The 15,254-nt window shown below is 56.3% G+C and overlaps 1 protein-coding gene across 1 annotated transcript; it reads right to left on the reverse strand.

Moving 5' to 3' along the window:
- Window positions 1-2,488: 2,488 nt before the first annotated feature.
- Tor3a (torsin family 3 member A) lies at window positions 2,489-14,735 on the reverse strand. The gene is made up of 6 exons (XM_027935001.2): window positions 14,487-14,735; window positions 13,857-13,970; window positions 11,242-11,507; window positions 9,316-9,494; window positions 3,796-3,920; window positions 2,489-3,304 (listed from the first exon to the last, which is right to left on the reverse strand). The coding sequence occupies exons 1-6, from the start codon at window positions 14,719-14,721 to the stop codon at window positions 3,054-3,056; spliced, it is 1,170 nt and encodes a 389-aa protein (XP_027790802.2). The 5' UTR covers window positions 14,722-14,735; the 3' UTR covers window positions 2,489-3,053.
- Window positions 14,736-15,254: the final 519 nt, after the last annotated feature.

Genomic DNA, 15,254 nt, shown 5'->3' on the forward strand with positions numbered 1-15,254 from the left:
GTTTAATTATTTAAAAATCCATTATGAGGACAACTTCAATTAAGTTCTAAAAATGTTTTGAGGCAAAGCAGTATTAATAGATTAAGTGTAGATCCTTCTATAGGAACGTTCTATTCTTGTTTGACTTGGTCTTAAATTTTAACAAGTGTCATTGCTTGCAGGCATTGCCTGCATTAGGTACTTGTGAAATGTGTATAAGTGGCAGGCAGGAGCCTGTTGGGATGTTTGCTATTTTTTTTTTAATATTTATTTTTTGGTTGTAGTTGCATACAATATCTTTATTTTATTTTTGTTATTCCCAAACCTTTCCCAGGCCCTCCAGAGTTTGTGCTAACATATTGACTCTTGAAGAATGGGGACTGGCACCATGTGCTCAGAGGTCTAGAAGCTTCAGCCCCGCTCCCTGACCTGTGGTGGGAGGAGAAGGCTGGACTTGGACTTCATCACCAGTGGCCAATGATCTCATCCGTTGTGAATGCACAATAAAGCCTCCATAAAAACCTCCAGTGCCGGGCTCAGAGAGCTCCGGGCTGGCGAACGCAGGAGCACAGGGAGGGTGGCGCCTGGAGCAGGCTGGAAGAGCCGCACTGCAGCTGGCTGGTGCCCAGGCTCGGCTCAGAGCCTCTCCTCCTCTGGCTGCTCCTGAGGGGTATCCTTTGTAACAGGCCAGCAACAGTGAAGGGTTTCCCTGTATCTCCAGGGCTGTGGGCACCTTGACTTGTAACCAAGTTGGACAGAAGTGTGGGTAACCACTACTTGCAATTGCATCTTTTTTTTTTTTTAATATTTATTTTCTAGTTGCAGTTGGACACAATATCTTTGTTTTATTTATTTTTATGTGGTGCTGAGGATCGAACCCAGGGCCTAGAACGTGCTAGGCGAGTGCTCTACTGCTGAGCACAACCCCAGCCCCCAATTGCATCTTTTTTTTTTTTTTCTTTTAGTTGTTGATAGACCTTATTTATGTGCGGTGCTGAAAAATCAAACTCGGTGCCTCCCACATGCTAGGCAAGGGCTCCACCACTGAGCCCCAGCCCCAGCCCTACAATTGCTTCGTGACGGGAAGCAGTCCTGCAAGACAGAGCCCTTAACCTACTCTCACTCCAGGTAGTTGATGTCAGAACTCGGCTGCAGGATGCCCAGTTGGTATCCACAGGAAACTGGAGACTTGCACGGAGTCTGTAGAGGAAGTTTTTCTGTCTACACCTCAAGCTGTGTCCTGAGCACTTCATGAAGATGAACTCATCAAATCTTTCCAGCAAGGTAGGTGGTTAAGCCCAAATGGAAGTTAAAGTTAAAATGAGGTTAAATAGTTCCCTGGTGTCTCACAGAGATGACTGGTGGAGCCACAACCCCAGCCCAGGGAGGCTGGCGGGGAATGTGTCCAGAACACTTTGTGCTACTGCTTGTCTCTGTTCCCATGTGGGCAGTTCAGAGCCTGTAGTTGTGACACCAAAAGAATGGCCAGTGCTAAAAGAATGTGGGTTGTTTTGTTTTGTGTCTCGAGACTTAAAAACAAACACAGAACATTCTTTCTGAAGTGTGTATTTAGCATTTAGTGCTGGGTGCACATTCTTCCAGAGGTGCTCCAGACCAGAGGACAGCTAACTTGCAGCTAAGACTGGCCTCATCTGGCGGGCACCATGGTGTATGCCTGTAATCCCAGCTGCTTGGAAGGCCGAGGCAGGAGGATGGCAAGTTCAAAGCCAGCCTCAGCAAAAGCAAGGTGCTAATAAGCAACTCAGTGAGACCCTCTCTCTAAATAAAATACAAAATAGGGCTGGGGATGTGGCTCAGTGCTTGAGTGCCTGAGTTCAATCCCTGGTATCAAAAAGGGGGAAAAACTCACTGGCCTCATCTGACTGTACAGTCAGGCCAAGTTTACTTTTGTCCCATGAGTGGTATGAAACTAAGTTCCTTTGATTCATTTATTGGGCAGCTTCTTGAGTGCCTAACGTAGCCAGGGCTAGTACTCCCTAACCTTGGGCAGTTGTTTGAGTTCTTGAGCCTGATAAAGTGTTAAGCGAGGGAGAGAGACGTGTTCCATTTCACAGGGCTGAAGATGAGAGGGTCAAGGAGGACTTCAAATGAAAAGATGACGACAAAAAAGCACAGGCCTGCGGGTATTCCAGGACTGCAGAAGGGAAGGACCACGGAGGGGGACACAGAGGGGACCACGGAGGTGGAGAGGCATGGGGCCGCGAGTTCAGACCTGAGGGACTCGTTCCTGTTCCAGGCTATGGCAGGGACTGTTCTCACGTGCAAGAGCGCTGTGCCTTGGGAGCCTCTTCAGTAAGAGGCTGGTGTAACCCAGCTCAGCTGACATGGTCCCAAAGCAAGCAGAAGCTGGCAGACCCACCACACACGCTGCCAGCTCCGAGTGCCAGCATCCACCGTCTCTGCCAGTCCCCATCAGGATGACCTGGATTTGAAATTTTGCTAAGTGAGCACAACTACTAGGTTTCAGTGAGCAAGCAGGCCAAGGAGGTTAGAAAAATACAAAATTTTAATCTCTACTTATGACAGTCATGTCAAAGCCCCTAATTAAAAACTTTTTTTTCCAACCTGCAGAGCAGAACAGGGCTTAGCCTACACTCTCAGAACTTTGCAGGTACTCTCTGCCCTTTTCCTCTTAGCCCAAGGCTCTGTGCTGACCCACCCACTCGCTGCTCATCATTGCTCTGGGGGTAGTGGCTTGAAAGCCAGCCTGCCCATCCTGCCAACCCAGGTGAGTCCCATGCTGGGCCACCACAGCCCTGTTCTGTAACCCAAGAACCCTTCAGCCTCGGGCCCAACCCCCAAGTCCAGCCATCTGCCAGGAGAGCTGCGAGGCCAGGGGGAGCACCCGCAGGGCTGCGAGCCTGGGATCTGTGGCCTCCTGCTGACTGTCTCCGGCCTCCTGGCCCACGTTGTGGAACGTGGGTCTTTAAGGCACCAAGTGATTGAAGAACTGGCTCTGCTTCTGATCAAGGCCTTCCTGTTACTCACTAGTTAGTTAGTGACTGCTGGATGCGCTGGCACCCCAGCAGCTCCGGGAAGTCCTCATTCAGTCTTCAGGGCAGGATGTAGGTAATTCTCTGAGCAACAGACTTGCAGCCTTGGGAAGAAAAGAGTTGTTCCTCCTTGGGGACATATGTCATCATCTTGGCGATCTCGTCCAGGGACTCTTCTGTGTGCGGGAGCTCCTGGCTCAGGAAGGCGTCGCGAGCACACAGCCTCACGTGACAGTATTCCAGTGGCAGGAAGGGGACAAAGACGTCAATCAGGTCTTCTTTCACCAGACGGCTGTGGCCAAAGCCACTGTCTGAAATCAAGACACAAAGTCACATGGAAGCTGACCCGAGGCTGAACCCAGTGGGGCTCTACTGTGTCCCAGGACCCGCAGCATGGGCAGGATTTGGTCTCGTGTGCAGTGCCGGGGGGGCTGTCTGCAGCACATGCCAAGAGCCACACCACTGGGTCTCCTGGAGCAGGTGAGCAGGGTGCAGTGGCTGGTGCCTGGCCTGGTCCAGTGGCAGGAGCAATCCTCCATTGGACAAGGCCGTGGAGGCTGACCGCTGAGGGTCTCACAGTGACACTTTGCTCAGAGCCTCTGTGTCTCCTGGGCCAGTGCCAATGCCTCTTTCAAAGCATTTTCAGAAAGGCACTCTTCCTGTGCCACCCACGGTTGACAACACGGGATGACTGGAGCGTGTCTTCTGGATGGTCAGGGCCCCTGTGCACCTCACAATCACACCACCAGCGTTCACGCTAATCACCTCCAACTGTGGCTTGTCTTGTGCGTGGGTCACTCACCTGTGGACCCCATGATCTCGGCTCGGAGGCGGGGCTCTAAGTCTTCCATCGTAATTTCTTCCCGGGGCCGTCCAGCCTTAAGCCATGTCAGGACCACCTCGTTGACGACGTTGCCCCCGAGGTTACTGAAAGAGACACGAAGGGCCTGTTGACAGAGCTGTATTTTTAAGCCTAGATTCCCAATGGGTTCCCTGACCACGAGGCCAAAACCCCGGTGCGGGAAGAGTGGAGGCTGCGGGCCCGGCCTCGGCCCTCCCGGGGGGACCTTGGCACAACTAGCATCTGCATAGAAAAGACGACGTCCTGCCTTGCCACCCCCTCTCCCGCTCCCTTTGACAAACGCTTAGGAAACTGCCAGGCGCAGAGGGCACAGCAATGGTTAGATGCGGTTCCTCCTCTGAGTTCTGTGGGACAAGGGCCTGAGGCTCCAGGACAGCGTGGCAAGTGCTGACCAAGGAGAGCCTCACATCGAGGCAGAGGGCGAGTAACGGTCCTCAGAGCCGAGGAGGAGGGGTGTGGCCTGACGCAGAGGCCCAGGAGGCTGTGCAGCAAAGCATCAAAGGCAGGCTGAGACTCTGGGGGCGCCCTCGCCATGTTTGCAGATACGGGCCACGGAACCACGGAAGGGCTTGGAGCTGGGGAGCGTCGGGTGGCGACCTGGTCAGTTTTACGTTCTAAAAAGACCATTTCAGGGCTACAGAGACTGGATTGAAGGGCCATGGATGGTTGCAGAAAGCTAGTCCCCAAGCCTTCTGCCAGCAGCCCATGCTCAGAGGTGACAGATGATGGAGAGAAGGACAGAAGAATTAAGAAATACCACTGAGCCAGGTGTGGTGGTGCCTGTCTGTGATCCCAGCCACCGGGAAGGCTGAGGGAGGAGGACCACAAGATCAAGGCCAGCCTCAGCAACTTCGCAAGGCCCTAAGCAACTTAGTGAGACCTTACCTCAAAATAAAAAATAAATACGGCTGAGGGATGTGGCTCAGTGGTAAAGTGTCCCTGGGCTCATTCCTGGTACCAAAAAAAAAAAAGAGGGGCTGGGGTGTGGCTCAGCGGTAGAGTGCTTGCCTAGCACATGCGAGGCCCTGGGTTCGATCCTCAGCACCCCATAAAAATAAATAAATAAAGGTATTGTGTCTCACTACCAAAAAAAAAAAGAAAGAAAAGAAAACACCTCTGGCAAGACCCTGTCACTGATGGACATGAGAAGTGAGAGAGGACATGTGTCTGCCCTGGGCTTCCGACTGCTCCCGTCACAGGCGCCAATGTGCTCCCCACGCTCCAGTGTTCTTCCATGGCTCTGGGGGACTGGGGTGTCACTGGGCAATGGGAATTAGGGGTCTGGAGCACAGAACAGGACGGGATTAGTCAGGGGATAAGGCGAGGAACCCAGAGAGCCACCAACAGGAGCTAGCACAGAGGTGCACAGACCTGGGGCGGGAGCGCGGCCCCCTCCCAGCGCAGGCACCCACCTCCCTCCCACCCTCACCCCCACCCCAAGGCTGCAGCCCCAGGCAGCTCCTTGGCCAGCTCCGCCGGGGCCTCTCTGGCTCTGCCACCTGCCTCTCCACAGCAGGACGGGAAGGTGGCAACGAAGGACTGTGGCAGGCGGGCAGCAAGGAGCAGGGTCCAGCTCCTCCATTCCTCCCCTCCAGTGGACCTTGAGTCCCCCGGGTCACCCTCCTGTGTGTCAACTCACTTCCGGGCTCATTTAGCATTTGAGCACACCGTGAGCAAGGCGCCCAGGCAGGGAGAGGGGCTGGGTGCTCCCCGCTCACATCTCCCCCCCCGGGGGCACCCTGCCTGCCCAGCAGCTAAGCCAGGACGGACGGGCTGTCTGGCTGCGTGGTCCTTCCTGAGGGGACCAATGTACTCCTGATGACAGACTTTACCAGGGGCTGTGGGCACTGCGGGGACAAGGGCATCCCCTCCCCTTCCTCCAGGTCAGCTGCTCAGCCAGACTTGTCCAGACACCTGCCTGTGGAGAAGCTGCTGACAGCACTGCTCCCTGCTCCCCAGCCCCCACCTCTGTAGGAAGGGCCACAGGTCATCTGGACGCCTGAGGGCCTTCAGCAGAGGCAAGGTCACCCTGCTGCCAAGGGACTGCCCCCTCCCACGTTCCCCACAGGAGGCAGAGGCAGGTACTTGTGTCTCCACTGGCATGAAAGGCAGCTCCTGGGGTAAGGGCCAGACCAGCGGGGCTGACTCACCAGCTCCTGGGCAGACCCCAGGGCCTTCCCGCTTCCACCCAGGAGGCCACCAGACTCCAAGTGGGTGGGGAACAGGAAGCGTGGCCTATTTCTCTAAGGAGCCCCAGCACCTAGCCCAGTGCTCGGCACACAGCAGCGGCTCCACAGTGCGCATTAGATAAATGGACATGGCTGTGCATTGGTCCACGCCACCTCCAACTCCCTTCTGAATGTCCCCTCTGGTCTGCCTCCCCCTCCCCAGGCCACGTCTTTACCTCACCACGAGGCATGACCAGGAGGCCCCTCTCTCCACCCCCTCCCCTTGTCTTCAGCTCCTCAGGGCTGCCACCACCAGGCCACCTGTAGACAGACACTTCCCCCAGGAAGGACCTTACCCCCAGGCCCCCTGCCAACCAGGCCCAGAAGGCACCTCTATTCACCAGCCCTCTGTGGGCCTGGGACAGGACCACATCCAAGCTCATCGGCCCGAGACCCCGAGGAAGGGACTCAGGTTCTCTCCAGGACCAGCCATCCCCGACAATGACCCGGAACAGAGCAGCACCGACTGCTCCTCCCTGAAGAACAGAGGCAGGTCAACCCTGATCTCTTTGAGAGAAGGAAACCTGACCAAAGGTGCCCGAGTCAGAAAACGGGCAGCCACCACACACAGGTCACTGGGGGAGGTCCGAGCTCTCAGAGTCGCAGGGCTCCCCGCCTGTGCTGGCACTGTCCCTGCCTTGCCTGGCAGCGGCCCCAGGTAAATGGGCCTCATTCCCTCTTTCTTTACAGCTCCCCACCCCACTGGGGTCCTGCCCGTGACCCTTCCCGAGCCTTCTACCGGGTAGAAATGAGCAGGAGTAGTCAAGGTTGGTTTCTGGCCACCAGACAGGAGGCGCCCGGGTTCTGGCCGACCTAGGGCCAGGCTCCGACACCCCAAGCCCCACAGGCTCACTCCCTGCTTCACTGCCACCTCGGGAACCGTGCCCTGGAACAGCACCTCCAGGCTCTGACCACCAGTGAGCCGTGCTTCAGGACAGGCCCCGGGACCCTCCCTAAAACGACCTCCCGAGCCTGGGGGAGCGGGAAGTGTCCCCAAACAGAACCTGAAGGACAGAACCTAAATTAGAAGGGGCGACCTCGGCGGTCGCCGGATGGACCAGGGCGCCCACCAGTCCCTGGCCTGGTGTACAGGTGCAGGCCAGTGCGCCCGGCCTCCGGAGCCACACCCTCCGAGGGCGGGAGGTGTGAGCGGCCTCCCGTCTCCCTGTCTCCCTGTTGGGGGAGCCGACCCAGCTCCTGCTCACAGCTGGGGCCGCCCGTGTTGGCTTCTACACACGCTGGGCATGGGCCCTGCCAGGTGTCACCCCCTCCCACCTGCCATCAGGCGCCACAGAGGGCAGGCCACCAAAGCCACTCAGGCCTCAGTGCAAACAGCAAGTTGGGCTATTTCCCAGGGTTAAATGGCAGGTGTTCCCCGGGTGTGACTTAGTCACGTTGGCAGCTCAAATTGCTTGTCGTCCAGTACAGTACTCCTCACCACGAAGGGGAGGTGCTTCCCACGATGGACCTCAGCGGAAGTCCAGAGACGCAGCGCCCCCATACACGGCTTCCCCACCCACCGTCGCTGGACGCCTGGCCTCAGGAGTTCAGGGCAGCCGGGTGTGGGGTTGTGGGGGGCGCTGCTGGATGTGGCCCTGCATGACCGGGGGTGGACAATGGCAGCCTGCCCACAGCTTCTCCTTGGTGGGAGGCCTTGGTACAAGCCAGTGCCCGAGCCACTGCAACCAAAGGCCACATTTAAGTGACCCTTCGAGTCCTTGTCACAGCTGTGTCCTCCTCCCGGGAGGGCAGGCTTAGCTGCTTCCTCCTGTGGGGGACTGGTCTAGCAGGACGACTCCCCGGGCACTGCCTCCACCCCAGGTGGCTAGCGGTGGGTGTGCAGCCACGCGGCCTGCTTCAGTCCACCAGTCAGGTCACTGGGGGAGTGGGACTGCCCAGGAGACAGACAGCAGTACCGGCTGGCCGACAATCAGAATGCCGCAAAGGCAGACGTCTGCCTGGAGTCCAGGGCACTGGGTCAGGTTCAGCGACCACGGCCAGCAGGGGCGAGGCCTTTCCAAGTGGAGAGGTGGTGGAGGAGGGGGCCAGGAGGCAGCGGCCCACTGCCCCGTCCAGGAGCGGGAGGAGATACTTCTAACAAAAGTGCAAGGGGGGCTGGGCTGCGGCTCAGTGGCAGGGCGCTCGCAGGCCATGTGTGAGGCTGTGGGTTCCATCCTCAGCACCACATAAAAATACATAAAATAAAGGTGTGTGTCCATCTACATCTAAAAAAATATTTTAACAAATCATTTAAAAAAGTGAAAGGTGGTCCCCGTGGTGGTCCCCAAGCTTCATCCCGCAGGAGGGGACTGGCTTCTGCAGCAGCAGTTCAGAGGGTCCCCAGCACCCGCACCCCACGACCTGAGGGCTTCTGTGGAGAAGCCTTAGGGCCAAGGCCACTCCTCTATCTGGCCTCCTCTGACTCACTGCCCCAGGAGGAGTCCTGAGCCTGCTGCTTAGAACCTGGGGAGAAGGTTGAGAACCCAAGAAGCGACCTGTCCTCAACTCCTGACTCTGGGCACGCAGACTGTATCAGACGTCTCTCTTCAACTCACCCGGGGACCCTCGTCCTCCCCACAGCTCACGTCCCACAAGCCTGCACGGCAGGGTGGACTCGCCATCACACCAGAATCCTGACCTGGCACTAGTTTAAACCCGTCCCAAGGGTCCGCAGGAAGCCAGGCCTGCTGTCCACAGCTCACCCCTCCATGCTCCCAGCCTGGGCGAAATCGTCCCCACTCCCCATCCTCACCAGGTGTGCCCTGAAAACCCCCGGCAACAGGGGCGGCCAGGGGTGGGGAGGAGGAGCCAGCAGCCTGTGGGGAAGCAACTGCTTTGACTTCTAGGGAGTCTGCAAGAAGCTGGTGCAAAGCTTCAAGCCAAAGCCTCCATAAAGAGACAGAGTTGAACAAGTTATTTCTGTTTGCTTCCTGCAGGGCCACTTCAAGAGCCTGGGACACTCAGCAAAACAGAAGCAGGGAAATGTAGCCCTGTGGCAAGTCCTGCAGGCATCACAGATCTAACCACACTCACCGCAGGGTTTGGCCAGCGCTGCCTCTTGGCAGAAAGAGACCTTCAGGCCTCTGGGGCTGGGGAGGAACTACTCGGCCCTCTGAGCAGCTGCCTTGGGACCTCTCAGGGTCATTGGTACTTGATTTTGAGCTAATGAGCTGTCTGGAATGGCAAAGAAGCCCTCCACCGCCTGCCACACCTCCCCTCACTCAGACCTCACCTGAGAAAAAGAAAGATGTTCCTCGGAGACTCAGTGCTGTGGCCCTCAGTGGCGTGGCGTTCCAAGTGGGGCCCTAGGAGCTCCAGCAGCCCCGGGTGCAGCTTCTCAGCCTCGTCAAAGATGAACAGGCTCTGCGGGCAGCGCTGCTGCGTCCCCTGGATCTGGCTGGTCAGCTGCTCCTGCACAGGACACAGGGAGCTGTGGAGACCTGAGGACACATCCCACCCTCCAGCCACAGTCCGGGTCAGGGCACCAGTTTCCCCAGCATTTCTGCAGTGGGTTGCCTGGGACTGGGATCCAAGCCCTGGGGGCGAAGCTCGCACCTGTTCGCCAACAGGTTTCCAGATGATTTTCCTGAACCTGAAGGTTGGCAGCCCTAGTCTGGGGAGAGGAAGGGGCCTGGGGGCAGTGGAAAGAACCCCTTGTGTCCCTGGGCACAAGCCCCCACTCCAGCCTTCTCCCTCCTCTCCAGGCCTAGGTCCCATCCTGGAAGTACCTGTCAAGTCAACTCCCCAAGGGCAGGGGTCAGGCTCTGCTGTGGGGGTGACAGGCAGGAGGGGCTCAAGGGCCAGAGGCAGCCACTCCCCTGCCTGCGCTCCCAGGAGCAGCGTGCCCACTGCTCCCAGGCTGGGCCAAGATCTCAGGGAGGTGACACTCCTGAGCGCCTTCTGGGGCCCAGACAACCTGTAATGCAGGGGCTCCCAGAGATGGTGGGCTCTCGTTATAGCCAAGAGAATAAACCCTCAATGGAACAGAAGCTTCTTTGGTGTTCCCAGAGCTGTTGTTCCCAACTTCTTACCCCAGCCTACACTCCCTGTCCCTCTCTAACCTCCTCAGAGTCTGACTTCAGCCCCCCGTCACCCGAGTGCACGGGTGTGTGTGGACATGCCAATTTTTACAGTGGGGAAGTTGGGATCCACAGAATCAGGTAATTTCTCCTGAGAAGGCCCAGCTGTTGGCCGCCTGCCCTGAGGCCATCTGGAGTTCAGGACAGTTCACCCTGCCCTTGCCCTCTAGGTCATACTGAAAGGGCAACTCCGTTCTCAGAGATGTCTGTGATGACTAAAAGCTAAAGCCAGGAGCACCATCCCCTTAGTCTTGCAGCTGAAGGAGTTGGCACATTTTCCTGACCGATTTTAAGTGCTACAGGTCTGACTGGGAAGAAACCGGACCCGCAGAGCAGCAAGGGAACTTTCTGTCCTCCCACTTGCTGGCTATGATGAGCGGTTATGGGAAGACATGGAGAACCACCTGATATGGCTGCCTCCTTTTAAAACACTACACCGCGGGGGATGGAGCTGGCCTAGCATACTGGAGGCCCTGGGTTCCCTCCCCAGCACCACATTTTTTTTTTAAAAAGGCAGGATATGCTTCTTTTTTTTTTTAATATTTATTTTTTAGTTGTAGTTGGACACATACCTTTATTTCACTTATTTATTTTTACGTGGTGCTGAGGATCAAACCCAGGGTCTCGTGCATGCGAGGCGAGCGCTCTACCGCTGAGCCACAACCCCAGCCCAGGATGTGCAACTTTCCGTCCAATAAAATTGCAATAGTGTGGAACAGCACGGGGCAAGAGCTGACACACGGACACTGCTGCGAGCCAGCCAGGTTGGGTCCGTGCCCGGAGATCATAGCAACGGTTTTGCTTTCCTCTCATTTCCCCACTTCCCTAACACAAAAGTCAATACACGACTGATTCTGTTAAGCTGCGTCTGGCTTCTCGTGCATGACTGTGGAGTCTAAAACAGCAGTTGTTCCTCTGAAGGATGGGGGCCACTGTCACATTCTGTCACACACCGCCACCTGGGTCCTGCCCTTCCCGAGGCTTCCCAGAGCCCACCTCCTTTCAGGCTTGGGTCTCCCTCAGCAGAGGCCTCGCTCCAGCCCCAGCCCTGGGTGCATTCCCAGCGCTGCCCGCCTCACCTGGTACAGGTCCACATACGTGGGGTGTGGGAAATGGAACGTGGCAATGAACATCTTGACACAGTCGCTCCTCAGCCCGTCCCGATAGAGGTTCTCTGCCAGCATGCGCGCCACAAAGTTCTTGCCTGTGCCAGACCAGCCATGGAACGACAGAGCCAGGGCCTTCTCTGGCCAGGGCATCTCTAAGTAGCCCCTCACTGTTCTCAGGACCAGCTCGCGGGCCAGATGCTGGCCATGCAGGCGCACACTCAGGTTCGATTCCAAGCCTGGGGGCAGGAAAGAGGAGGCCACAGTGAGTGGCACACACGGGCATGACTCCCGCAGGTGGGGGCGTGGCCAGCCAAGCATCTCTGGTCACTCCTAGGGTGGATCACTGATTCATGCCATTTGGACTTAGAGGGCAGACCTTGCAGCAGAATGGATTCAAAGGCCATTTTCTGAAGTTTGAGAAATCGAGATTGAACTCGGGGAGAGAACAGAATCACCCTTTCTGAAGACATCCCAGGATGTGGGCACAGACCAGTTTGGAGGAAGGACCCTGCCCACATCCTAGGCTGCCCCCATTCTTTATCTTCAGGCCTCCTGGAAAGCTTTATGGAGAAACCTGTTTATTCCTTCTATTTCAATTCAGCAAACTCTTGTCCACAGTGCCCGCGGGGAACACAGCCCTGCGCTGGGCATCCTGGTGGAGGTGAGGTGTGCTGCCAGCTGGCCTGAGGCACTGCCATTCTGAGTTCTGGATCAACTGGTTTGGCACCTTGAGCCAACCAGGTCAAGGTCTACTGGAGTATCACATCACTTCAAAACTAGTAGCGTCACAGGACGGAAAATTAACTTCTACTGCTATTTTTCCTGTACTCAAAACTGTGCTGTTTTATATTTAACTTTCACAGTAATTCTGTAAGGCACGTACTATTATTCCCCCTTTAAAGTTGAGGAAAGGGGCTGGGGATGTGGCTCAAGTGGTAGCGCGCTCGCCTAGCATGCGTGCGGTCCGGGTTCGATCCCCAGCACCACATACAAACAAAGATGTTGTGTCTGCCAAAAACTAAAAAATAAATTATAAATAAATAAATAAAGTTGAGGAAACAGATTTGGGAAGGACTGTCCAAAATTTGCCAGCACAGGTGTTTCCGATTCCCCCGCCAGAACAATCTGGATTCCCAGACCTTTCAGAGAGGTGACCTGCCGACTCACATCTAAAGTCTTATTCTGAATCAGCAGAAATCCAAATTCACACTCTGTGTAGTCTGGTATTCTGTCTTGTGCCAGGCCCTGTCCCTAGACATACTGTGTCACTGGCACTTCTTCCAATTAAGTGGCCTACTATCTAGGGTGGGTCTCATTTCTGGAGATGGAAGTGCTGGGATCAGGGAAACTCTAGGCAGGAAACCACTTCTGGGGAAAATAGGGAACTTCTGCAAACCACCGATGCAGTGGTCCTTTAACAGGCTAGGCTAAGAATTGCCCTCTGAGAGTTAAATGCAAATCCCTTTAGTATGCAAATAAAGTCTCCTGAACTGAATAAAACATCAAGAGAGGAAGATTACTTAGCAGAACTTCACATGCAGTTGAACTTGAAGGAGAACATTTGCAGGCACACGGGTAGGACAGTTTTCAATCCATGTGATCGCTAATATGGATTTGTTTATAATCAGAAACCATCTCCTATTTCTGTCAGCTGCTGACGCATCGTCACTGATCCAAAATAAACTGGAAACCCAAGTTGTGTCCCCAGACATTTGTTGGCTAAAGGTTAGAAAGGGACACTTGGAATCACAACACAATTTCTGATTGGTTCTCTTGCGTGAACTAGGTTACTATTATTGTTTAGAGAAGCAAGGTGCTCTGGGCCTGACTCTCCCAAAGGTCACAGATATGTTGTATTAAGGGTTAATCCCAGCAAAACTCCTAGCACCATGCTTAGTACATAGTAGGAGCTCCATAGACATTAGTTGCTCTTTTTCCTTGGACCAATTCCCATGGTAGAACATGGTGAGAGATGGCAAATAGGCAGAGGAAAATCTTCAGTCTCAACAAGGGACAGCCAGTGGCAATCAGCAGCCTGTCCTACCCTGGTAGTGTCCCTTCCTCCCAGTTGTCTTAAGTCTGATATGACATGTTCATGGTATTCCCATGGATTCCAACAAGCTGAGCAGCCATGAAACAAAAGGTAAAAAAGGGACTTCTCCTTGATTCAAGTAACAGTGTCACTCACTGTTAGAGCACTTGCCTAGAATGTGTGAGGCCCTGGGTTCCATCTTCAGTACAACACAAACAAACAAAAAACCCACATAGAATGGAAGTGCTCTGGCCTCTGTGTTTAAATGAGTGAATGCAAAATCCATTAAGGACACCACTAATATTGGTCTCACATTATTCCCATTTTGGTGGGTGTTATTTCTGGAAAGCCTAGTAGTTTCATGTCTTATCCAAAGAAGATTCTCAAATAATTGCAGACCTGAGTGCAATTTCAGTGTGACAATTCCTGCACTAGGGGAGTTGGGCAGCATGGCAAAAGTTCACCTGCACCCCAGTAGTGACCTCGCCTCCCCGTACATACATCCCTGCCTCCCCGTACATCCCTGCCTTTGGAAACCAAGCCTGGGTCTAACCTGGAAAGTTGTTGGAGATCCTGCAGTCCCCGCCAGTGCAGCAGTCCTGGAAGCCACAGTACCACGTAGTGAGGATATCCAGGCACCGTTGACCCAAACCAGGGAGGCTCCAGCCTGGAAAAAGAGGGGCTGTGAGACAAGGACGAGAGCCTTTGGCCCACGGCAGTGAACAGTGAAGCGACAACCATACCACCCAATTTGCTAATGACAACGCCAGAACCAAAACTCAAGTCCCAACTCCCCCTGCCCAGGTTCCGCCCACTGCACGTGCTCAAGCGGCGTCTCCGCGAGCAGCGTCTCCGCGAGCAGCAGGGGAGGAGGGGTTCCGGGGCTGGAGGGCAGCCACCAGCTGCGTCCGCGGCGGACCTTCCTTAAAGTCACCAGAAGGCGGGAAAGGGCAGCCCGCTGGGCTTGCGGGGCGGGCGGGAGACCGCGCAGGACGCGGCGGGGGCGTGTCTGGAGGCGCAGGGACCAGGTGGGGCGGCGGGCGGCCCCTGCCCCCAGCCGCGAGCCACAGGCTGGCGAACCCGGCGCCGGCCGCTGGGGCGCCCGCCGGATGCCGCCAGAAGGGGCATCCCGCGCCCGGAGCGGCAGGTGGCCCCGGCGGTCGGCCGCGCGGACGGCGCTTACCCCCGCGCCCCGCGGCGGCGTCGGCCTCGTCACAGTCGTCGGGCCACAGCTGGCAGCTGAAGAGCGTCCAGTACCGCCTGGAGAGGGCTCCGGCCGCCCGCAGCCAGGCCCTCGCCGAGCCCGGCTCGTCGGTCCCCTCCCACGGCCTCTCGGCGCCGCCGTGCCCAGGTGCGGCGGCGAGCGGCAGCAGCAGCAGGAGCCCGAGCCAGAGCGGGGGCCGCGGGCCGCGAGGCATGGCCGGGCTCTGCCGCCTCCCGCCGCGGCCGCTCCGGCTCTTTAAGGCCCGGGCGGGGCCGTGAGGCGGGCGTGGGCCCGGGGTGGTTGTTGCTATGGCGACCGGCCGGCCCGGCTGCCTGCTCTCTCAACACGTGACCCGGGCGGGAACCGAAACCCGGGCTGGTGTCCCGGGATAGGTCCTGTCCACCCCGCCAGCTCCCAGGGTAGTCTGTTTCTGGGGCACGCCTGCGGTTGCAAAGGCGGTGACACCAGGCCTTGAAATGCCCACTGTCAATCATTATTATTTTCGGGTACCTCTGTTGGCCCATCTGAGGTCTACCAAATAAGGACACACCTTCGTGCCTGGCCCCTTCGTCTACAGTCAACTTCCTGCCAAACTATTAGAGGAAGCTGGGGATACCCTCTCAGCCAGGGGAGTCAACTGTGCAGAGGCCCTGGGAAGAACGCACGCAGGAAGAATCCTGTCTGGCGGAGGTGGCCCTCTGCAAATAATCAGCAGGCTTCCACCAAAAACAAGAGGAAGCTGAAGGT

The sequence above is a fragment of the Marmota flaviventris genome, chromosome 12 (assembly GCF_047511675.1).
Source record: "Marmota flaviventris isolate mMarFla1 chromosome 12, mMarFla1.hap1, whole genome shotgun sequence".
Classification (NCBI taxonomy): domain Eukaryota; kingdom Metazoa; phylum Chordata; class Mammalia; order Rodentia; family Sciuridae; genus Marmota; species Marmota flaviventris.